Genomic DNA, 25,339 nt, shown 5'->3' with positions numbered 1-25,339 from the left:
CAACAATCTAGACTAAAATATTTCTTCTTCTTTCTGAAAATAATAGTTTTTCAAATAAAATATTTACTTTAAAAATACCAAAAATTACTATTCTTAACAGAATTTTCTTTTCCTTTAAAGGCACAAATAAAGAAAGGACAGGCAACCAGGAATTCCTCAGACCTCACACATCAGCAACGACAGATGTTCTGTATTTACTGGCAAAGTGCCCAAGAAATGAACTTCTTCTTACCCCATCTCTGTGGCAAATTTATAATTAAGTACAAACTATATACAAAGAGGTATTAAAAGCATATATATATATAAAAGCATGGTTCCTTCTCTAATTCAATTACATTAGAAAATATGGCAAAAGATTTAAGATTTCACCTTCCCTCTGCCCCACATGCATCCCTTCTCCTTTTGTTTGTTTGCTTTAGGGGATGACTGGGATGGCCAATGAGAAGGGCTCCAAGAAAAGATCTGTGGGTTGTGGTTTAAGCTTTTACATGGGCCATGAGTGATCCATCTTTATTTCCAACTTTAATGGCAAAAAAGTCTGCTTGGTAGTTTGAAGCAAAGATAATTACTGAGAAAAAATGGTGGTTCCCATGCCTACAGTTTGAGGATTATTTAAAAGAGGGATGTGGCGTTGGTTAATTCCAAAGTTGGGTATGAGTACAAAAGTTTCAAAGAGCTTCCCAGTACTTCTAGTATGCTATTTCTATCTTCTCTCTTATATTCCAGCCACCCCTTTACAACTTCTCTCAAGTTGAGACACAAAGTGAAACCAATGAGAAACCAATGCCAACATCCAGATAAAGCCCAACACCCTTAGCCTGCACTTGAAGGTCCTTTATAATTTATTCTTCCTCATTCAACCAACATTATTTCACTCTACTTCTGAGCATTTGACTTAGTTCATTTCTTTAAGGTCCCTTCTCATTCTTATCTTACTATGTTTCCTGTTCCTTGAATTCTCAATTTTGTTTCTCTAATAGAGGGTGGCCCTAAACTATTTCTATTGTAGAGATCTCCTTATCTATCTACATTTTTCAGAGGTTCTTTCTCTGAATTCCAACTCCCTGTATATACAATCGGCACCATCTTATCTATCTAGAATTGGTGAGCTTTAATATATGTCTTAAACAACTTAGTAGAATACTTGGCCTAGAGCAGTAAGTGTTAACTGTATTTCACCTTGGTAGAAAAGATAGGGACATTAGGCAGTATGAGAGAAAGAAATGAAAAGATTGATTTAAATGTAAATTATTACAAACTTCTTCTGGTAACCAAAACACTAAGGGAACACCATCATATCAATTCTTTATTTACTACAGCTATTATCAGCGGTCAGTGGGGCCCCTAAGAATTTTAAAGCAAACATCTATATGCTTGAACCTTAGAAAACTGTGAACTGTGCAATGCACCCTCAGGGATACAGAAATACTGGGGGCAAAATAGATCAGGCTTTCTTTAGAGGGAGATTAAACTCATAACAATCCAGATATATCTTCACATATGTTACCAAGGGGTAGATTAAAGAGAGCTTGATTGTTTAGGGATAGTGTATGTTTCTCATTCTGAAAAGTCAATAGTAATATCAGAACAAAAAATAGAAAACAATTACTTACTGTTGGAAATGTATCCATTAACCAGTGTTATATTGCAACCTATTATAATTTAAAAACCTTAATATTTTAAAAAAAGGGAGGCATAACAAGCAAACACATAGTTAAGTAGTCCTTCCATAAGTGATCACAGCAGTCATCCTTTTTTTTCTAGCAACAATAAAAAGCTAGAAGCATATTGCAAATAGAATTTCTGGTGCTACAGGAGGAAAAGGCTGTTTGGATATTTCTATTTGGTAACTGTTCTAGCCACCTTAGCAAGTGTACTGACATAGCGTGTTACTTCTAGTAATTCTGGCTAATATTCAAATAGATCCCTGGGTTAGGAAGAGAGAAATGAATATAGAAAAAAGAAACAAGCATATTCTGGACTTAGAAGTGACATTTAAAAAGATTTCTATAAGACCTTGTATAGTTTTATCTTTTTTTATAATAGGCATTCACATATACATATATAAAATTATGCAAAATTCTCAAGTTTTGGCATTACCTATAATGAAGAAAGACTCCTGTTCTTTGATTTAAGTAACTAAGCTTCCTCTCCCTCAAATGCTAATATTAAATTTTAAAAGATAAAATTAATCAGTCACATACTATGATGTCAGATAATAATGAAAAAAAATTAAAGTCATTCATATTAAAACATGCCCTTTCTCCTAATATCTAAAATATATCTGGCAGTATATCCAAAAGGAAAATGGAACATTGTATGCATGCCTCTTCTTCCCTCAGTTAGGTGACCACATGGATTTGAGGGTAAGCGGAATTAAGCTCACAAAAAAAGAAACTTCCATGTTCCCTTAAGCTTATAAATTATGCTTTTCTATACTTCCAAAATTTTCTTAGAATTAAATATACAACTTAAAAGTCATTGCCCTAATAGGTACCTTAAGAAGAACTTAATGTTGATAGCACCACGCTGATCAGTTTACTCCTGATCTATTATTGTGTCTCTGAGCTCAGTTTGCTTTTAGAAATGAACTATCCCAGTTTGAAAATTTGCACCATTTCTTGGGATGCTGTGTTTTCACTAACTTGATATATTCAGTCTCTCATTCACTCATTCATCCAAAGGCTTTCTCTGAATAAGCAAATAGATGAGACATGGTGTTTCATACCAAGAAAATTTACTGGCCATGTTTCATAACCCAGGCATTTTCCTATCAGCTACCTCACTTAGTCTCATCGTAGTCCTATGTGTTTATTATCTCCATTGAAAAGAGGATACTGACTTCAAGGAGTTAAAGTGGCTTGCTCAATATCATACAGCCATTAAAAATCGGAGCCAAGATAAAAACTCAGTTATTTTGATTCAAAAAGCAGCATTTTTTCCCACTACACAGTCATGCCTTTTGACAGCTTGTGAGCATATAAACGCAGAACTCAGTAACTGGAACACAATGCACATTGGGGTGTTAGAACAGGGGCCTGGCGGCACCCTGGGGGTTCCAGCCTCTATCTTCTTTCTCTCTCCACATCTAGTCAGCCCTAGTTTAAAGAACTGGTTAGTTCTTAAGAATCTCCAGGAGAGACTCTCTAATAATCCTTAAGCCAAGTTGCTGATGTTAATTTTGAGCCTCAGTTCTGACAATAAGGTTTCTTCTGTTCTAATCCTGATATCCAGTCATTATCCTGTAGCCAGTTCTGGCAATTACATTCCTGGGTCTAAGTGCCTATTTTGGTATCCTGCCTCATATCCCAAGTTTTTCATGAAGTGTGATGTTGCTTTGCTTTTATAAAACTGAACTTCTCTTCTACCAGGTCTAGAGTCCCGTTTATGAATCCAATGTCTGGGGCCTGTGTCTGTTCTGAAGAGAGTCCTTTAGCATTCAAAGTCCTTGTCAGTTCTTCATGGTTATCTGGAGCTTGCTCTTATATGTTCCCTTCTTCAAACTCTCATCATCCCTAACTCTATCACCCTAACTGGTTCCTTGCATGCCAGGCCAACTATCCTTAAACCACCCTCTACACTGTTACCCAAACCATCTTTATATAACATATGCCAGATTATGTCACTCTCTACTCAACATTTTTCACTACAACCCTGACAACTCTAAGACAAAGTCAATCCCTCAAAAGAACATACAATCCATTCCTGACTCATTTACTACCACCCATCTCAGTATACTTTAGCTATATCAAACTTTTGTTACTCCTGAAATAGAAAATAAGTAGTTTCATGCCTCTGAGTCTTTGCAGGTTTTGATCTCTCTGTCAAGTGTGCCATTATACCCTTGAACGCCAGGGAGTAAATCATCCAGCCATCCATTAGTGAAGCTGAGTGTCATCTCCTTGTTGAAGCTTTCCCAAGAGTAGATTTTGTATTTCCTCTGTTGTGATTCCAAACACCTCATGCATGCCTGTGTCCCATTCCGCATTGTAAGTGGTGACTGATGCATCTCAGAAGCAGCTCCATGAGGGGCAGGACCTTCTATTGAATTTTAATATCTTTAGTAATTGCATTGCTTATCTGTACAATAAGCCATATTACTTCCTGTTGGATCCCCCGTGACAATATATGACAAACCAAATGCCAAGTGTGGAGGTACTAAATCCATCTCAGTGGTGAGGAGAGACTGAAGGTAGAAGGTGGTATAAACCTCGGAGGGATCACAGATAAGGGCACCAGTTAGGTACTGCTAAAACTGGACAAGCAGAAAACGGGGTTCGGAATTACACTGTTGGCATAGGAAACGGAGGAAAGCTATGTAACATCCACTTCCACAAACCAGCCGGGGCATGTCCGAGAGGACCTGGTGAAGCTGGGTAGCGATGTGCACGTCTTAGGGACTGGGTACGTGCAGGGAGACCGAGAAGTGCTTGCACATAAAGCAAACGAAGCAAGTACTTTCTGAGTTCTCCTTCTCTATTGTTTATCACTGTTGTTCAGAAGAAAAGGGATCAGAAGTGGAGGGTATTTAAAAAGATGATCTAACTGCAAAACATTGAAAATCAGAAGAGAATTAAGACTGAGGCTTGGGGAGAGCTTATATTTTAGAATATTGCATGAAAATAAGTTAATGCTGGGAAATGACAGAGAGAAGAAGAAAATTAGTGGATAAAATAATTTACTCAGGCTGAATCCTGAACAATACATAAACCTGGTTAGACAAACTAGATCAAATTTACCTGGATTTTAATTTCTTCCTTAAGTGTGAAGAAAGAGAAATTTTATCATGAAGAAATTTGAGAGCTATCCGAATTTCAGAGAGGACATTAGAAATTTGGAGAAATAGAGGATAATGAATGTGAAATATATGTATATGCTATGTTTTGAAAAGGAAAAACTTAAATCACTAATTAGCAAATATTGTGACCTTTCCGCGTTTCCTGAGTACTTAATATTTACACCGCAGTTTTGGCATTGTGAGGTTGTATGTGAAAAATAAATTTCCTCTGAAACAAAAAAAAACACTTACTCTTTGAATACAGAATCCTTCTATTAATTCTTAGTACAGGGTCCATTTCCTCACTCATCTTTTAGTAAAAAATTCTTATATGTTCTTGCTCTTCTATTAATATTATCCCTTAAATTATTTATAGATTATATAGCCTTTAATGTCAGTAAACTTAAATGCCTATTTATGTCCAATACCTTAAAACTGATGCAGTTGTTGTTAGGATGGACACTTCCATCCTACTCTGGTTAGGCAGTGTGATGTGACTGGAGTCAGAAAACGAAGAGTATCACAAAGGAGAGAGGTCCTACTCACCAAACCAAGCCTGCTGGTCTCCTTGAACTTCTATGGCTAAACCAAAGTCTGCCAATTTCACAGCGGCTCCCTTGGATTTGCTAGCTAAAAGCAAATTCTCAGGCTTTATTTAGAAAGAAAAAAAAAAAGAGATTGAAGTGAGAACCTATTTTAAGTGACAATTCAAAACCAGCAACATTTTATAAGATTAGAAAGGGAAAACATGTCATGCATTGTCCTCTTGCCCGGAGACTGCCATTCCTAAATCCTGGGGATAATATGGTTAGCAAATGATTAAAAACTATCATGTGTGCAGGCCCCTGACAGATGCATAAATGTACTGGAGAGATACTGGGGAGAAGAGAGAATATACTTGGGGAGAGACCAAATGAATGGGAGCACCTGTCTTGACCTGCTCACATGCTTTCAAGGGCCACTTCAGGTCCAGAGTTGGCCACAGAAACGGACTTAGAAGCCCAACAGAGCCTAGACATTTTTAGCAGAAGGAAACTTGGCAAAATGATAACAAGAGTTGAACCAATCTACAGACATTTGGCAAATGAAAGTGTGCAAATTAAATCCTAGTCGATTTCAAGAGTTTGGACCCAAAATGTAGTGATTTTGATTCTTCAATGTTTCCAAACAATTCTTTACAAATTTTGGAGACTTACTCTGATTTATGTATTAAAATTGCTGTCTTTAAGAATCTGTTTATCCTTAAAGGCAGAAAGAGTGAACCACTATTTGCCAAATGTTATAGTTAGTTTTTTCGTTTTAAGCCAGTTTATTTCATTTGACAGAATCTAAATTTCTTTAAAGTGTGATTCAGAGCATTACTTATACGTTTATTTTTACATCTACGAGCACCATGAGAGAAAGAAATTTTTATTTTCCTGCGTATTTTTCATTACTCAAGGACTGATTACTCAGTCTTGGAATAAGGCTGTGTTTATACCACTGTTTCCCAACCAGTGCCTTAAGACATATCCATGCTTTGTAAATAAGCACCAGGCAAAGTCTTGATTCTCTCTGTGGACTTCACGAAATGAAGGGAGAAAATGGTCAGGAAAAGAAGGCTCATACATAAAAGTCTATACACATCCAGTTATCTGGATGAACGTATGGCTAGACTGGTATACATATATACCAATATATACATATATAGGAGAGTGGGTCAAAGTCTTGCTACCCTGGGATAAGTCCCTGCAAATTTAGAGATGTGTCATGAACTGAAAAAAGTTGGGAAACATTGGACTCTACAAGTGCCAAAACAATTCTCCGAAAATCTAAAAATCCAGTCAATTACGTTAGTTATATTATTTATATGTTGACAAACAACTTATTTCATATTTTTCATGGAATTGGCTATTTTTTTCTTACTTGATTAATTGATTCTTTTGGTTGTTTTGACCCTGTGTAAACACAGCCCCAACCAGCATTTGATTTATTAATTAATTAAGCCAGCCATGCAAATTAGCAAAGACCCATAACCAGAACTTAGAAGAAATTAGGTTAAATCTACAAGAATCCAGAGTGTGGGCAAGTAAGTTTTAATCAAGTACCAGACTTCTTCAGGCTACTGCTGCTCACTGCCATCAGATTCATCACTATTATGACAACTGGTGAATGTGAGGAAACTTTTGTGATTTTCTAGGGCTGATAGGTAGGGTTTTTGAACTAACTCAACAATTAAATGCATAATAATATAATTTAGGCTTTGGGATGAAGATGTCATATGAATATGAAAGAACTCCATGCTGAAACGAGTATTCATAAAAACTAACAATTAAAATTACTTGAAACTCTGGTTATCTATCAATATATAGTATTGAATAATGTTCTATTATTAATATTTGACATTTCATTTTCACAGCTAAAATTTATGGTCTACCATATTAATAAATTTTATGAATATTAATTTCATTTTCTAATTGAATCAAGGAGGGGTTTCTTAACATAGAAAAATCACACCAAACTGTAGGCAATAGTTGATTCTATTTCTTGGTGACCTTCACATTCAAGGAATTGAAATGTCAGAGATCTCTGCTAATACACATCTATCCTAATTTGTCAACCTCAGACTAATTCAAGGAGAGAGTTCCAATCCCTTGAGAAATCAGTTCTTTTAGGTCTTGTAAGTCAAGTTGTATCGAAGTTTATTTTGGACAAATGCTGGTGCCATTAATGAATAAACTTTTAAAAAATTTAAGATGCTTTTGCTTTTATAGCTAAATAAAAAAAGCTTCATGGCAGGGCCATGTGCATCATGCCTTTAAAAACCAAGAAACCAGGTATCTGCCAATTCAGAGTAAACAAAATGCCTTCCATTTTTATCATGCATGAACTCTGAATGACTGGGGCATATATTCTTAACCAGAGATGACCTAGAAGACCTCACTGTACGACCTTGTGAGTCATTCAGGAAAATAATAAATCCATCTGGATCAGTGTTTCACTTTGTACCAATGAAGACTGTTCAGCTGCAGTTATGTACAGGAAAAGACAGGGCTCTCTCAAGGCAGTGATAGAGCTATAGAAATTAATGTCACTGAAGTGGATTTGTGTTTATGTATATATCTTTTAGGAACATAAAATACAGAATTATGGAGTGTAAACTGAAAAAATAGGATTTTTCTTACTTTATTAAAGGATCATTTGCTTTATAAAATGTTTCATCACAGAGTGCTTTAAATGGCAGTACCAATGAAGCCTCAAAAATATTACACAAGTCTGATTTATACACAAGTCTTTGAAATATTTGTTTGAATTATCCTATTCTTCAAGGGTGTAGGAGGCTTAATCACCATGAATTTCTAAAGCAAAATTTAACTAGGACACGCATATTTATTTTGATTTTCCTTAATAGCCTCCAATTTAAAGACATATTGTATTAAAAAAGTTCACTAGCAGGCAGTTTAGTTCAGATTCTGAATGCCTGTAGAAAGGAAGATAATTTGTGGTTATATCCCACAAATGCTGAGAGTAAAAGCTCTCACCTAATTAGCCGCTACATCCTTAGAAAGGATCAACACTAAACTCTCATCTGCCACTACTCTCTTATTTTGATTCCCTAAAACAAATGATAAAGGTGAGATCAGAAACACATTTTCTAATACAATCACAGATGTCAACAAAGGGGCATAGCACTACGAGAGAAATGGTCAGCCAGATGATACAGAAAGGATGAAACAAAACAACAACAATAACAAAAACAAAAACAAAAAAAAGAAAGGATGAGGATCTAGGATCATGTTCTCACTCTAACTATTCTTAACTTTGTGAACTGGACAACCCAGAGCCTTGGAGCTAATTTATTCATTCCTTCATCTTTCAAAGGAACATCACAAGGGTAATATTCTAGCTCCTAACAGTATATGGAATGATGAAATCCAATGAGATTTTATCACAAGAATCCAGTCCTCTGTCAGGGACAATAGACACATTAGTGAGTAGCTATAACACTCTGGTGTCATTGGTCATTTCAAAGTGCAGAACACTTATTAAGTTAAGTAGATTAGGTATAATGAATATTTATAACTTGAGGAATGACTGTGCTCTGAACCTAAATGTAATCTATTATGTTAGTCTCTTTACATTGAGACTGTCTCTAAATTCTTACAATGCAAACATTGTAGATTGGTTTTAAAATAGATCCTACTGACATTCTCACATATAGGTTCCCTCCCTACCCCATTGCTTCCTAATGATGCAGGATTTTCCATGACATCTGGTCTCAGTGTCAACAACCAATTATAGCATATCAGCTGTAATAAGCAGCAACTGTTGGCAAGTTTTGTTCTGTACTTCCATATGGATATGATGGCAACTCCTTCAATTGTTATTTGAAATTTTCTTGGAACTGTTCACATACCTCAAAGAAACCAGGCAAGTTACGGAATTACTTTTAGAATTAGAAAAGACCTGGGATAAGGTCACCTAAGTCCCTTTAAATGCGGTAGGGAGGCCCAAAAATTGAAGCAGAGACTTGAAGTCAGATTTTCTGATTCTCTCCTTTCCAAGATGTGTGCTAGAGGAAATACCTCTTGATGGCTATAAAAACAACTCACTCATTTTTAAAAAGGAAGATAGTTTTAGAAGAATGTGAAGTGCTCAAAAATATTTGCTATCTGATTCAAATTAGAAAAACAAAAGGAAAATGTATGAAAAAGATATACTTTTGATCTTGCTTCTCAAAAATCTCATAAACACATCATGAGGATTTATAAATTAGCTTGAGCTTTAGTAAGAAACAGTTTCAGCAAGGGCTGTGGTCACCTTCAGCATTAGTCATATCACTGATTTATCTGTACCCAGATGTAATAACTACTTAGTCACTAAAACCAGATGGTCATTAAGAACATAAATATATGATACAAAATCTTGTGCATTTTATTTTTTTTCTGCTTTTAAATGTATGGAAATTATAAAAAAAGCAAGTTATTAATTTTATTTTTCCATATTGTTTGATCCTCACATTCCCTTGGGCATTATTTATTTTTTTTAAGGAGCAAAAATTGTCTAAGGTTCTTTTTCTCTACTGGAAAGTCTCAATCTTTCAACAGGATGTTACCCATTCTCTGCTTTGGTGTGTTTTCAGTCACTTCTCCTTTGCCAAAGGAGGTGTGAACAAGCTCCTAGAAATAAACTAAATGAAGTTTTTCTTGAATTGAAAAGCTTGAATGTCAAGCTCATTTGTTTCATTCATGTGCATGGTACAAGTGAGTTTAGTTTTAATTTTTCCCCCAGAGACTTCAAAAGTCAATAGGAATGGGGGGCTGAATTTGTGTGCTAGGCACAGGGAGTTTCCAGTCTGATGCATGTATTGTCAGTTCACAATCAGAAACTACTAACTCTATCATCATGGATATATCAGTAAGTTAGTGACAATCAATCTTTATTCCATTGTTGTTTCTTGATTTATTTCCACATTATCAGAACACACTATTGGATAGATTTGAAATAACCAAACTACTACACCAGTGGGACTGTGTCTGTTATCTACCGCTTCTCCACTGCCTGACATCCATTAGGCAATCAATAAAGAACACGAGAATGACTGAATGCATCATTAAATCCATCAGCTTCATTGCTTACTTTAAAAATACCTAGATATACATTATACGCAAATGATACATTCTTTATACTTTTATATAAGCTTGGCTCAGAGAAAAGTGGAATTTTTATTGTTTTAAAATTATTCAAACTGTAGAATTCACAAGTTAGTATATCTAGTATATATAGTTAACAAGGATTTAACAGAATGCTTGCCATTTTTTCCCCAGACACTAACTCCTTTCTTTTTTGGTAATAAATTTTATTCAATTACCATTAAATATTCTAAAAAATTCCTCTAAAAAATTCCAGAATTATTCTCTTCATTAAAATTTCTACTCTCTCTTTTTCTACCAACCTACTTCTCTATAACTACCTATCTCCCTATTTATCTCTATCTGTCCATCCATCCATCAGTCTATGCATTCCTCTACCAATTATTTTGTTTTTCCATTAAATAAAATTGCTTCACAGGAGGTAGGCTAATAGCAAAGACAAGCAGCATTCTTTACTAAGGCACTTCACAGTGTTGATTTGTTGCTAAAGGATTTGGCTGTGTCTATAGAAGCCTTCTTTCTAGAAAGGTGTTTATAAAATCTTTTAGAAGCCATTTCTGATATACTATGAACAGTAAAAAATTTTACTAATTCATGTGAAAAATATATATTTGAAAGGGTGTAACTGCATAGCTGTCTCCTTTGACACTCTTCCATCAACTGATTCACAAAAACTGTTTTCTCCAGGCTTTTAAATTAGAGAGCACATCTGACCTGATGTTCCTTTATTTCTTGTGACATCTAGGATTGTCTCTTGTTACCACCGTCTCCTTTTTACTTTTTTTTTTTTTCTGGATTAAGTACCTCCTCCTTTCTGTAAGGAACATCACCAATATGTTTTTCACATACTTTAAAATTATCTCAACTTAATGGACTGTTCCGTGTATGCAAAGTCTTTTCTTATTTTATTCTTTAATATATACACTCATGGCTAGGACAGTGGGTGCTCAGGAAATGTTTGATAGATGTTTGCTCTTCTCTTTTTATACTTGAACTTTATACTCTCATTTCACAAATAGCCAACAATGAATTATACCATTCTGCTCCTGAGAAGCAATCTATTTTTAAGCAGCCCTAACTGATTGTCTTGGTGTGGTCTAAATTAAATACAGCAAAAGCATTTTATTCTTCTTGATGTCTCATTTCCGAAAGGTTGTGGCCAATGGCATATTACTAATTTTCTGACTAGGGGATTTTTACTTCATACATCAGCCTATTGCCAAATTATATTGCTTCTACTGCACATTATATCTCAAATACATCTTGTTCTAATGGCACATAATGCATATAGCTCCATAATGTCCACAGGCAGGACTACTTTAATCATTTGATGCACTAACTTTGAACCATTTTCCCAAATAATTTTTAATGCTGCTGGCAAACTTATTTCCCATCATTGTTTTGAGTTATTCTTTGGTCTGTATAAAGGTTTTCAATTCATTCACCTAGTTGAACTGAGAAGTGGTAGTAGTTAAATATGCACACCCTGATAAACAAATTGCTTAGATACAATTCATATCTTATTAGCAGAATGACCTTGAATAAGTTCTTTGGTCATTGCTAAATGTCCCCTTATGTAACAAGGGGATGATCGCAGAGTCTTTTTTCATAAGGCTGTGGTGAAGATTCATGTGATAGCCCACTGCATGATACACAGTAACTGCCTGATGAATGGAAGCGATCACTGCTATTACCAAGGTTTTGCCTTGACCTAAACCCTCCTGAGGACTAGAATCATTTCCTTGAACTAGAGTTCGACAATTACATTACGATTGCTGGAACTCTCTGACACTACATGGGTCTTTCCAGATCTATACCTATTGTCCTGCCTCTGGATACACTTTGGGCAAAGGCTGTGTTTCCTGTATCCAGTGGGTACTGCTGAGCACCGACAGATGTACTTTCTTTCTGCTAATATCCCTCCACCCTGAACTTCCTCCTATTCCTTGTTTCTGGAACATCCTGAAATTGCCTGCTCTACCGCAGCCTTGTCTCCAGGTCCTGATAATGCAGTTAGGCAAATATTGAGTGACCTTAATGTTGAAGATATCTTATCCTGTTTGTTTTGTTCAATTTTAATTAACATAATAATCTATTTTATTCAATGTTTCTTTTTATATTATACATGTACTTTTTGTTGAATTTCATCATTTCGAAATTCAAAGGATATGCTGCAAAGATTTACATGTATTTGCTAGCTACAAGGTACTGTGTTAGATACTGTGGAGCAATACACAATGTTAAACACCTGTCAATCTAGGAGAAGCTTATAAACAAATTTTATAGCATCCATATGCTCATAGATACCTTTGATAATGATGGCAAACAACACTCCCTGTGTTTTCCTTTCAATGGTATGGACAAATTACAGACATCTCTATCAGACATACATTAATACATGAATTGAGATATGGAAACAAAAATACGTGACATAAGAATAGCAAAGGCGACTTTTTGTTTAAAGCCTGGCAATAGGAAATTTCAGCAGTTGATATCCTCTCTGATTTTAGTATTTTGTTAAATATGCTATTAGAAGCAGTTTATTAATCAGATAAAGTATACATGGTGCATATAAAAGACACAAAACAAAACCAGGAATTCAGCACACTCAAGGTGTACATATATTGCCTCTACTGCATAAGTGTTGGACTTTCTTAATATGTTTATGAAATGCCTATTAAAAAAAGCACTAGAGAACCAGGCTCAGCAGAATTCTATCTGAACCAACAATTTGAAAAAAACTAAGATAACAATTACAGAAAAAATAACAAGCGCTACCAGAAGATGCTTTTGTTGGGGGGAACAGCTCAGTCTTCTCTCAAGATCAGAATGAAGAACAGAGCAAAACACCTTTTTCCCCAGTGAAAAGCCTGACGGCTGACCAAGCACTTCTTCTGGTGGTAAACCTCCCTAGAAATCATTACCTGTAGTTTTAATTTTTGACTTCTGTTTAGCTCACGCATGAGAAAAGTTTTCAAGCGCTAGGCCTACTGCCTCCTCTGTTTAAAGACTGCTTATATCCAGTCTTTGAAGGGCACAGTTGAGTATGGACACTTACAGAAATCCAGTATTATGCTCCTACAAAGTATATTTAAAAGTCAAGTAAGAGAATTCACATTTTTCATCCTTGACTTTTAGACTACACTTCTATAGTATGGAATAAAATGATTCAAATGACAAATTTCATACAGAGAGTCTCTGCTAAAATAGAACTAATAATGCACAGGACCATGTATGTTCACATAATAAGGAAAGTAGTACTATCAGTTTTGAGAGTTAAAAAGTGGGAACTCATACATAGCTAGTAAGGAATTTTTGAGGTGATCTCCAAAGACATGAGTTTTCAAAGGATATATTGTCTTTTCTTCATATAAAAGGATAAATTTGACAAGTGTTAGCAAATGTACATGGTCTTATTTTGGCTTTCCAGAAGAAAATGGTCTTAACCAAATCTTGCTTTAGATATAGAAGGCACTCAGAATTAGACTGCAATCAAAGAAAGATTCTAGAAAACATCTCCGTCTAACTTGCTAGGGATCTTTAGAGACCCATACGTTGAGAACATATTAAATTAATAAAAACGACATATTTACAATTTATTTTAATGCTAGTGAAGTCTGCATGTGAAAATTCAGTCTAGAGCCTCCCATGAAACACACATAGTTCAAGATATTCTAATTTACCCTTTGCCATCTTTGTACTGATGCCTGAAAACTGGAAAATGCTGAAGTTTCAGAAACAAAGAATCTTAACTACGGAGTGCTCACGTTGGCTATTTCGCCCACTAGCAGTTTTCTTTCAATGAGATGTCTAGATCTTCACTATTTCTTTGAAATTCCACAAATAAATCTAGGATGCTGAGAATACTATTTCATTTCTAATGATCTAAAAATTTCTTTTTCTCACTGTCATCAGATGCTAAGTGAAGTCTTAAAAGTATTAGTTGGACATTCATAGGAGATTATGAATACAGAAGAGCTGTGAATTTACATGTATATATTACATAAATACTATTTTAGATAAAATTTGTTTTACTTTTCTGCCATCTCTGGTTCTTAAAAGACAGCCATATCATGGTTCCTAGGCATATAAATCAATAAGGAACCAAGAAACCTCAGCATCCTCAGAATTCCTAGGGCTAACGTTAAGGGAAAGAGAACTTTAGAGTCCAAAATGGATTTCCTTAGTACCCAAACATCTGGGCTAGAAGTTGTACTTATTAATTATATCTCTATGCACTTCATACTTTTGATAAATATTTCCATAAAATTAGGCATATATGAATGTAAAATAATATGTTTGATCAATGTCCATAGAACACGCTTAAGATGAAGAGACTTCGGTTCCTACTGCAGTCACAAACAACGTTACATTAGGAGGAAAAAACGAGCAACCTATTTATTGCTAATGTTAGGAAATTATTTCTCCTGGATAAACGAGATTTATTCAAGTCTCAAGTGTATTTTAGAGAAGAGATGAAATAAGAGAGATTGTGGTGAGGGAAAGGGCTTTTGTAATGCGTTGGAATGAGTGCACACAACTTGATTGCTCCCATTTTTGCCTTTACCGGCATAATTGCAGCTGAACAGTCATTAGGGATTGTGTGGTGGTTTATCTTCTCCAGCAGCATTACTCACCTTCAGGTCGCGATGGACTACGCCCATCTGATGGCAGTGTAGCACAGCCTCCAGGATCTGCTGAATGCAATGACTGCATGCAAACACCAGGGGGCGTGTGTTAGTTCCAAGCTTACACTCACTGTCTGTATACCCTCAGAGAGACCGGGTCAAAGTGCAAAACTAGCAGACAACTGGGGATGTATTTTACCACCTCCAGTAACGAAAGCATATTGCTCAAGCAGAGTGACTACTACCTCAGAACAATCAGGATCTTCCAAAATATGTGCCAGAATGTGGGATCCACTTGCTCTAGAACAATCTATCTTGAAAATATTTCATTAAATTCAAAAGAGTTCATTTCCTGGTTATAAATTCTCATAAGAAATGAACTGGTACACAAATGCAATTTTTATAGCTGTTGTTCTCCATTGCCACCCCCTCCCACATGCAAAAATGCTTCCCTTTTCTCTCCTACATTTCTTGTATCATATCAAAAGCTATAACACCGGCAGGCAAGGCACCATTAAGGTCAAATTAGATCACATCATGAATTTTTGATAAATCATTAACTTCGTATGCTTTAATTTAGCTGGCAAATTATTATTTCTTGCCTGAGGGTTCATCGGACTCAAACGGAGCAATGTGCAACCAGTTGTTCTGCTACAGCAACCCATGGTCTCAGAACAGAAGTGGTGTTTAAATCTACAGGCAGACATACATCACAGCCCAAGTTCATCTCCCAGCAAACGCGGAACAATTCAGGAAAGCCGTCTCCAAACTGCCTGTCGTGGTTTACTGCTTGGAACCTGAACAGGTCAATATTCTTAGTATTGCCTTTCCCTTTCGCTATGATGTATGTGTAGCCTGTAGATGAGCAAACTGAAAGAGGCATCATGCATTATCATTTTATCATTTAGTCATTTTAGGGAAGAGTTGGGCAAAGGCAAGGGAACCATTTTAAATAACCACCCTCTGCCCTTTCCCCAGAAAAAACAAAACAAAACAAAAACTCCTTTGGTTCAGATGTACGGACTCCATATACTGACCTTCAGGTCCCTGTGAACTATGCCATTTAGGTGACAATGATTTACACTTTCTAGAATCTGCTGTATACAATGACTGCAAAGATACAAGGGCAGAATGGAAGGGAGAACATTTTAAAGGCACATAATCACATTCAATACAAAATAAAAGGAAAGTTAAAACACAACGAACAAACAAACAGAAATTATATTTTTCACATATTTTTTAGCTTTACACTGGAATTAAATAAGGCTGAATAAAGCTAACTCTGGTTCTAACAAAAATGACATCCAACATAGAATTTGTGACATGTTCAGACAAAACAATTTGAGCTGTGTTTTTCGTTGCAAGTCAATAAGTTAAATCATCAGTGTACAGAAGTTGAAATTTCCAAAATCAGGAAAAAATTTATAAGTAATTCCCAAAATGTTCTGGGAAAATTCTTCAGATATATAAAATTATTTATAGGTTTTTCTCATACACATCTAAACTGTTTAAAATCTGAGGTCACAATTAAACATAGGTGTTGAAACAAGAGGGTAAACACAGATGAAGTGGTAGGTGGAACAAGGGTTAAAAAAATGGAGGGACACATTTACACAATTTTGATTTAGATGTGGTGCTGCTTGTACAATATGTTAATAGGAAAACTGATGCAAGTTTTTAATAAAGAGGGAGAATTTAAAGTAAACTCATGCCATAAAACAACCCCCTCTGTGGTGTATAGAAATACTCTGGGGAAGGGCTAAGGAACTTCATAAAAATAAAAATAATAAAATTTAAAAAACATCAAAGCATGCTAATTGTTAAACACATTTCCACATTTCTCAATGAAAGAAAAGTTTTGCCTGTGTGTCAAAATGCACAATTTATACTATTTTTATTAAAGGATCACTGAAGTCCAATAGACTGTCAGTTAGATTAGAGGGGAGAAATCACTGATTGGCAGCTATAGCATCCCAAGAGTTGCCATCTGACATACAGTAATGTAGAACATGTCACATTGATGAATTTTGTACAAGTATACTTTGCAATTCAAATGCATGTTATGTACAGAGCTATATTCATTTACTTAAGAATTAAGTAAACATTTTGTTATATAAGGACATTTTCAACCACTGCATGTATAAAATGATATATCTCCAAAGTAAATTCCGAGATTAAAAAAAATCATCTGATTTTGATAATGTAAATATAAAAAACTTGATGTGATTGTGGTTTTCAAGCTGTAACTCTTGTCACAGTACTATGAAAACTGTATCACAGTGGTTGTTTTTGACTGCATAGCTTATTGGTATGGTAATTATATTTTAAAATCATATGACTTTTTATTTCATTCTATAATGATGTTCAACTTTGTAGTAGTTTTTAGGGTTATTTCCCTTTCCCTTCTGAAGCCAAATGTACAAGTTATTGGGCCTAGGGAATAACTGAAAATAAAGAAATAAACAATACTGCATATTAGATTATCTTTGCCATTTTTTCATTTAGGAGAATGCATTTAATTCTTAGCTTTTTGAGGACAAGTAAGAAAACAGACTTTTATAAACTACTTGAGAAATATCTCTTTATGCTTGTAGTCGGGAAGAGGATGTTTTTCTCCTTAATTTTAATTCCCAAACTTAACATAAGCATGCAACCCATAAGTCTATCCTTTAATCTACTGGGCTCTTCAGCAGTGAAAAGTCTCTATTTTAATTTCAACCAATATTTTTCAAACACAATAATAATCTGCTTATATAGCTTTGAGAGGCAAAAGAACAAACGAAATTCCCCAACTTTCTTAATGCCTTGACAAAAATGTATTACTTTCTCGTATAGTGGGCAAATAGCTGCTTCCAAGGCTGCTCAGAAGCCTCTTTTCAGAGGTCTATTGATAAGATTTGGGGAAAATCGAGCAAGTGACAACTCAGCACAATATAAGTCACACAGAACTTTTTATTTGATGTTGGCAGTAAAAATTCCATTAAAAAATTAGAGTGCAGTCATGTACAGATAGATTCGTTGAATACTATAAACAATGGAATTAAACCAAGAAGAGAAATTAGAAATTTAGAGGTGTGACTGTGTGTGTATGTGCTGTAAGGGGGAGTGGGGCAGGGGGGACAACCTCAGTATCAGCAGGTATTTGCTGAGGGTCAGGGTAAGTGGGAATAGAAAGCCTTGGGAATCTCTGAAAACATTAGAGAATGGTCAGTAATTGAATTTTCACGTCATTTCATGACATTTGTATTGCTAATGATGATCTAAGTGCTCAGGAATAGATTTTCCAAAATATGTGCCAATTATAGACTATATATAAAGAACACAGAGGAAAATCTAAACCATATAGTCTAACTAACAAGTAAGTGGATTTGTGTTTGTTCACGCCAAAAACACTGCTTTGTATCGTCTAGGAAGTTTCAAATTAGACAAAAATTTCCAAAGAGTTAAACTGCTAATAATAATGCTGGAAGAAATCAGTGGGGCTGTTTCTTTAGTCTCTGACTAGACACATACTGTTCAGAGACTTTCCTGTGATTATGGAAATATCCTAGATCTGCTCTGTGCAGTCAGTAGCCACTAGTCTCTTGTGACTACTAAGCACTTGGAATGTGACCAGCACAACAGGAAACTCAACTTTTAATTCTGCTCATTGAGACTGAAATTGAAATACCCACATGTGACTAGCGGCTACCACAGTGGGTTGAGTAGGACTAGAGGATCTCAATCTTTGATCTCTAATTTTAGCTAAGAAAGTTTATTTCTTCAGCAGAAGTCATTCCAGTTAGGCTTTTGTCCTTGTTGTTGTTGGTTTCCTTTGTTTTTTTAAAGATGCACTCGAACTTTAAATGCTAGAGAAAAATAAAGTCTTGGTCATATTTATAAACTTTTTTTTTTTTTTTAACAATCACCCTGGAGATCCTCGAGGGAAAGAGGCATAATTAAAAGGGACTGATAATGAGAAGTCCAAGCTGGTAGTATGAGATCTGTCTCATGATGGATTTTGAAGAAATAGATCAAACAAACATCAGTTGAATGTTGAGTCTTGTAACTTGTCCAAGGCAAGTCACTTACCTGGCGTCAGCTTCACTGTAATATTCTCTTGCCACTATGTCTTCAAATAATTCACCTCCAGTCACTCTGTGAAGACAAACAAGATATTTATATTTAAAAAGAAAAAAAATTAAGCACCGTTAAGTTTGCTAGCAATGTTCATATATATTTTATCAGATTATTTTTGAAATTATTACCCAAAATATTTTACAATTATCATGAAACATACAAACATATGTGTATGTAAATGAATCTACACATTTCCATCTTTTTTCTATCTGTCCGTATCATGAGATCCTGAGCACGCAATATTTTGTGTGCCACAAATATATTTAGTAGTGTCTCTTACACACACTGCTTCAACTCGCCAAATATTAATTGAGGTCAAAGTGTGCAGAACAGTTTGGGAGTATTTTCTGAACAAAAATGGAAGATGATACATATCATGGTTGTTGAGTTTGAGTTTGCAGGCTGTGTGTCGCTGGAGGAAGGTATTTTTTCAATTGCCAGGAACATGCCCTATGGGTTAGAGGTTGCCCTGCAAACTACCTAGTGCTTCTGGGTTACATGTTTCAGTTTCTCTGTAAAGCACCAAGATTCCTTTTATGTTCCATGTATTTGCCAGTGAACAAAGACAGAAATCTTGGGAATGCCCTGGAAGGCAGCAGCAGTACCTTGTTGACTAGGAAAGAGGCATAAGTGTCTGCTCACTTTAAGTACAGAGTTTCTTACAACTCCTCAACTGGATTTGATTACTTGGGGAAATTCCTTTAAATCCTGAGTCTCTAGGTTCTCTAAATAAGAAAATGTGGCCATCTTAGAGGTTCATTTATTCTCAAGGACCAAAAGATTACTGCTTTGGGGCTAGAATTCTCTAACCACTGTTTCTATGGAGTAGGATTTATTTTAAATGCCCAGGTTTTTAAGTTCAATTATAGGTTTCTAGTAAAATTCAAACAATATGGAAATGTATAAGTACTTCTAACCAACACTTCGATTCCACTCTCCCAGATAAAATAATTTTAAGTTTTATGCATATTCTTGCAAATTTTTTAATGGGTAGCTTTAAACGTACATACTTTCCCCCCCCCCCTGCAAAGCACAAACACACAAACACATTCTTTTCTCACAAAAGATCATGCAATACATATAGGTTCATAGGTCAATAGTGTTTATTTTACACTAAATTATAGGTACCATTTCACGACAGAAACATTTTTCCATATTTAAAATACCATAGCAATGAATAAGGATATGTATGCATGTATGTGCACACAAATATTTCTGTATTTGAGGGTATTTCCAGAGGATAAATTCTTAGAAGTGAAATTTCTAGATCAAAGTTTATCCACATTCAAAATTTTGTTGGAAAGACAGTGCAAACTGCCCTCCAAAATGGTTACTACAAATACTATGAAAGTGTCCATCGGCTCACATGATTACTTACATTGATTATCATCAGTTAAAAAAACATATTTAACTGGTGTCAATATGAATAAATTTGTGTCAATATGAATCTCTTCATTATTAGTGAAGTGAATGTTTTCTCTTGTATTTATCAGTCATTTCTTCCTCTGCTATGATCTGGCTTGATTTGAAAAGGAGTTTTCAGCTTTATAATAGCTAATAGCTAATGTAATAGCCACATAATAGCTAACATTTACTGAGTGCTTACCATGTGTTGATACACTGATGTGGTGTATTACAATAATTGACTTACTTGTGTTGAACCAGCCTTGCATACCTGGAATAAAATCCACTTGTTCATGGTGTATAATTCTTTTAATGTGCCACTGGATTCGATTTGCAAGTATTTTGTTAAGGACTTTTGCATCTATATTCATGAAAGAGATAAGCCTGTAATTTTCTTTTCTTGTTGTATCTTTGTCTGGTTTTGGCATTAGGGTGATGTTGGCTTCACAGAATGGGTTAGTTAGCTTTCCCTCCTCTTCAATTTCTTTTGGAGAGTTTGAGTGGGATTGGTATTTCTTGAATACTTGGTAGAATTCACATGTGAAGCCATTTGGTCCTGAACTTTTCCTTTTTTGGGTGGTTTTTGACGACTGATTCAATCTACTTATAACTGGTTTACTGAGGTCTGTTTCTTCTCAAGTCAGTGTTGGTTGTTTATGCTATTTTAGGAAGCTATCCAGTTCATCTAAGTTTTTAGTTTTTTAATATACAGTTCTTAATATCCTTACATTATCTCCTTTATTTCTATGGGTCAGTACTTATGTCCCCCCTCCCATTTCTGAGTTTATTTGTATCCCCCCCACCCCAACCTTTTGTCAGCCTAAGCTAAGCATCCATTGATTTGATTTTCTCAAAGAATTATCTTCTGTATTCTTCTATATTCAGTAAATATAGACATCAAATGTATAAGAATTAAAAGAGACAAGGAAGGACACTATGTGTTAATGAAAGGGGCAATTCATTAAGAAGACATAAAAATTGTAAATATTTGTGCATCAAGCCAGAGTGCCCCAAAAGTGAGGCAGACACTGATGACACTGAAGGAAGAAGTAGATCCTCTTCTCTCTATTGTTCTCATGTTCTAAGCTTCATTTATTTCTGCTCTAATCTTTCCTTCTGTTTGCTTTGCCGTTAGTTTGCTGTTCTTTTTCTGTTTGCTCCAGGTGCGCAGTTAGTTCCTTGATTTTTGCTCTTTTTTCTTTTTTTTAGTATAGGCATTTAGGGCAATAAATTTTGCTCTTAGCACTGATTTTGCTGCATGCCATAAGTTTTGATATGTTGTGTTCTCATTTTCACTTGACTTGAGATATTTACCGACTTCTCTTGTTATTTCTTCTTTGATCCATTGGATTCTTAACAATGTGTTGTTTAGCCTCCATATAATACTAGAGAATTTTCCAGCCTTCTGCCTGTTATTGATTTCCAACTTGATTCCATTATGATCTAAGAAAGTGTTTTGTATAATTTTGATTTTTTTAAATTTATTGAGACTTGCTTTTTGATCCAACATGTGGTCTATCCTGGAGAATGATCCATGAATACTTGAGAAAAATGTGTATCCTGCCATTGTGGGGTGTAATGTTCTGTAAATGTCTGTTAAGTCTAGTTCATTTATCATACTATTCAAAATCTCTTTCCTTACTGATCCTCTATCTAGATGTTCTATCCATTGATGAGAGTGATGCACTGAAATCTCCAATTATTGTAGAGGACCTACTTCTCCCTTCAGTGTCATCGGTGTTTGCCTCAGTTTTGGGGCACTCCGGCTTGATGAACAAATATTTACAATTTTTATGCCTTCTTAATGAATTGCTCCTCTCATTAACACATAGTGTCCTTCCTTGTCTCTTTTAATTCTTATACATTTGATGTCTAATTTGATATTAGTATAGCTACCCTAACTCTTTCCTGGTTGTCCTTTACATAAAATATTTTTCCAACCTTTCACTTTCAACCTAGTTTAGTTTTTGGCTCCAAAGTGCATCTCTTGCAGACAGCATATAGATGGGTCCTGTTTTTAATCCATTCTGCCAATCTTTGTCTTTTGACTGGGGAGTTTGATCCATTAACATTTAATGTTATTAATGTAAAGGGACAACTTTCTTCTACCAGTTTGTCTTAAAAATTTTATACGCCATACCTTATGTTTTTGTCTTCTAAACTATCCTGATAATTTTCATTTCTACACTCTTCTCCAAATCTCTCTCTTTCCTGTCTACCTGTACCACTCCCTTTAGTATTTCTCATATAACAGGTCTCTTTTTCATAAACTCTCTTAGTGTCTGTTTATTTGAAAATGTTTTAAACTCTCATTTTGAAGGGCAGTTTTACTGAATATAGAATTTTTGGTTGGCAGTTTTTCTCTTTTAGTATGTTAAATATATTATGCCACTGCCTTCTCACCTCCCGTGTTTCTCCTGAGAAACTGCACAGTCTTACCAAGCTTCCCTTTCATATGATTACTTGCTTTTCTCTTGCTGCTTTCAGAATTCTCTTTTTGTCTGTGACATGTGGCAATCTGATTAGTAAGTATCTTGGAGTGATTTATTTGGAGCTATTCTGTTTGGGGTATCTTGGATCTGTAGTTTTGTCTTTTTTAAGATTTGGGAAACTTCTAGTGATTCTTTCCTCCATTATTCTTTCTGCCCCTTTTCCTTTCTCTACTCTGGGATGCCCATAATTGATACAGTCATGTGCTTCATGTTGTCTTTCAATTCCCTGAAACCTGCTCATAATTTTCCATTCTTTTCCCTACCTGTTCTTTTATGTGTAGGATTTTGGATGTCCTGTCTTCTAGTTCACTAATCCTTTCTTCTGCCTCTTCAGATCTGCTGTTGTAATAATGCTGCTATACTATGTGCCCTAGATAAATATTAGACCCTCAACAAATCCATCACTGTCTCTGTAATGACGATAATAGGACAAAGAAAATCTTTTGTTTAAGTTTTGTGTGATTTCTTTCTTTGAATGTGACTAATGTAGATCTTATAGGCATTCATATTCTCTGTTTTTTGCCACAGGGATCCTAGAAAACCTATATTTATGTATAGGTTTTAAATATTAAAAGTCTACTGTTGGGCGGGACATGGCGGCTCAGTGGCAGAGTTCTTGCCTGCCATGATGGAGACCAGGGTTTGATGCCCGGTGCCTGCCCATGTGAGAAAAAAAAAGAAAAAGAAAAGTCTACTGTCATTAATAAAATTGCTGCTGCTTACAGTAACTCCTTAACATCTATTTATTCCATGAGAATTTAGCAGATCCTATAGAGCTGAGACATTAATTAGCTGATCTTTGTTATTTCATATCCCAACCAGGTATCTAACATAAAACTTGCTCAATTAATGATTGTTTAAATAACAGTGAAATGAATGAGTTTGGTCAGAAGGTCATGCTACCTATTTACTATAAATTTTTATTTTTATTTATTTATTTTTACATGGGCAGGCACCAGGAATCAAACCCGGGTCCTCTGGCATGGTAGGCAAGCATTCTTGCCTGCTGAGCCACCGTGGCCTGCCCTATAAATTTTGATTTTATGTGAGGTTAAACAGAAAAGAAAATCAAAACCAAAAACTATCACCAATGTTTAGGTATACACGGAAATAGGTTATACTTTTTATGGGTTTGTATTTAAAGAAGAATATTAAAAAGTAACAGGGCCTGCTGCAGCTCCGGCGCCCGCGGAAAAGGAGGGAGGGAAACACAAAGCCGCTGCACGCTGCGAGGACAGCGGGAGTTAAAAATTTAAATCCTAGCCGGAGCTTCGATCACCTGGCTTGGTGATCCAGGGGCCTAAGCCTTCAAGGTAGAAATCAGGAGGCACTGTGTGATTCTCTCCATGACAAATCATAGTTTCTTCTCCAGGACACCTACTAGGGGAGTAGAAACGATACAGAAAGCGCCCAAAGCCACAACAGAGATAAAAAAGACAGCGTACCCCATCCTGGAACGGCTGGCTGGCTGAGAGAAGCAGCTCGGGTGAGATCGCCGAGGCGCGCGGGCCTTACCAGGCGGGGTGGCAAGCGGCCGGAGTTACTCCCTTCCCCCTTCCCGGGCCGGCTGGGAGAATTGGAGAGGTGGTCCCCTGAAACCAAGGCGACTGGCGCCCACACCACGCGCAGCCCCCGGACCAACTGAGAGAATTGGATCGGAAACCCCCAGGCCGCGGAGAACGGTGACCCCGTGACTCCCGGGGAACGTGCACTCTCTCGGGCGGGCTGCTGCCGCTGGCGCCCTCCCGCCACGCTTGTTGCCCAGGGCCGACTAGGAAATTCGGACGGGATCTTTCCCTGGCTGCGGCGACCAGCAACCCTCCCTGCGTTCGGACCCCGGGCCGGCTCAAGCCGCTTCGGCTAGCGAACCCCCAGGACGGCGAGAGTTTTCCAAAGTTTAAGGTCCCACAGCACCTTTTACTGGTGGGACCCGCAGACAAACGTGTGCCACGAGCGCCACCTACTGGGCAGGATAAGAAAAACAGAACCCAGAGATTTCACAGAAAAATATTACAACCTTGCTGGGTCCAACACCAAGAGAAATCTGAATAAATGCCCAGACGCCAGCAGCAGAAGATAACTGTCCACGCTCAAAAGATGGAGAATATGGCTCAGTCAAAGGAACAAACCAATAGCTCAAATGAGACACAAGAGCTGAGACAACTAATGCTGAATATACGAACAGAAATGGAAAACCTCTTCAAAAATGAAATCGATAAATTGAGGGAGGACATGAAGAGGACATGGGCTGAACATAAAGAAGAAATAGAAAAACTGAAAAAACAA

General features: G+C 36.1%; 1 protein-coding gene across 17 annotated transcripts in view; it reads right to left on the bottom strand.

Annotated features, from left to right (window-relative positions):
* Positions 1–25,339, bottom strand: part of CAMK2D (calcium/calmodulin dependent protein kinase II delta) — a 348,954-nt gene that overhangs the window by 65,752 nt on the left and 257,863 nt on the right. For 11 of the 17 annotated variants that reach the window (XM_077142467.1, XM_077142469.1, XM_077142461.1 and 8 more), the window contains exons 5-7: positions 19,110–19,175; positions 16,076–16,148; positions 5,324–5,426 (exon numbers count right to left, since the gene is read on the bottom strand). In XM_077142467.1, coding sequence (XP_076998582.1) covers positions 5,324–5,426; positions 16,076–16,148; positions 19,110–19,175 — 242 coding nt within the window. Of the gene's footprint in view, positions 1–5,323; positions 5,427–15,047; positions 16,046–16,075; positions 16,149–19,109; positions 19,176–25,339 lie in introns of those variants that run through there. The other 6 variants (XM_077142472.1, XM_077142473.1, XM_077142475.1 and 3 more) reach the window with 3 other exon arrangements.

Source organism: Tamandua tetradactyla, chromosome 24 (genome assembly GCF_023851605.1).
Source record: "Tamandua tetradactyla isolate mTamTet1 chromosome 24, mTamTet1.pri, whole genome shotgun sequence".
Classification (NCBI taxonomy): domain Eukaryota; kingdom Metazoa; phylum Chordata; class Mammalia; order Pilosa; family Myrmecophagidae; genus Tamandua; species Tamandua tetradactyla.
The sequence above is the reverse complement of the archived record's forward strand: the minus strand, read 5'-3'. Positions and strand labels throughout refer to the sequence as shown.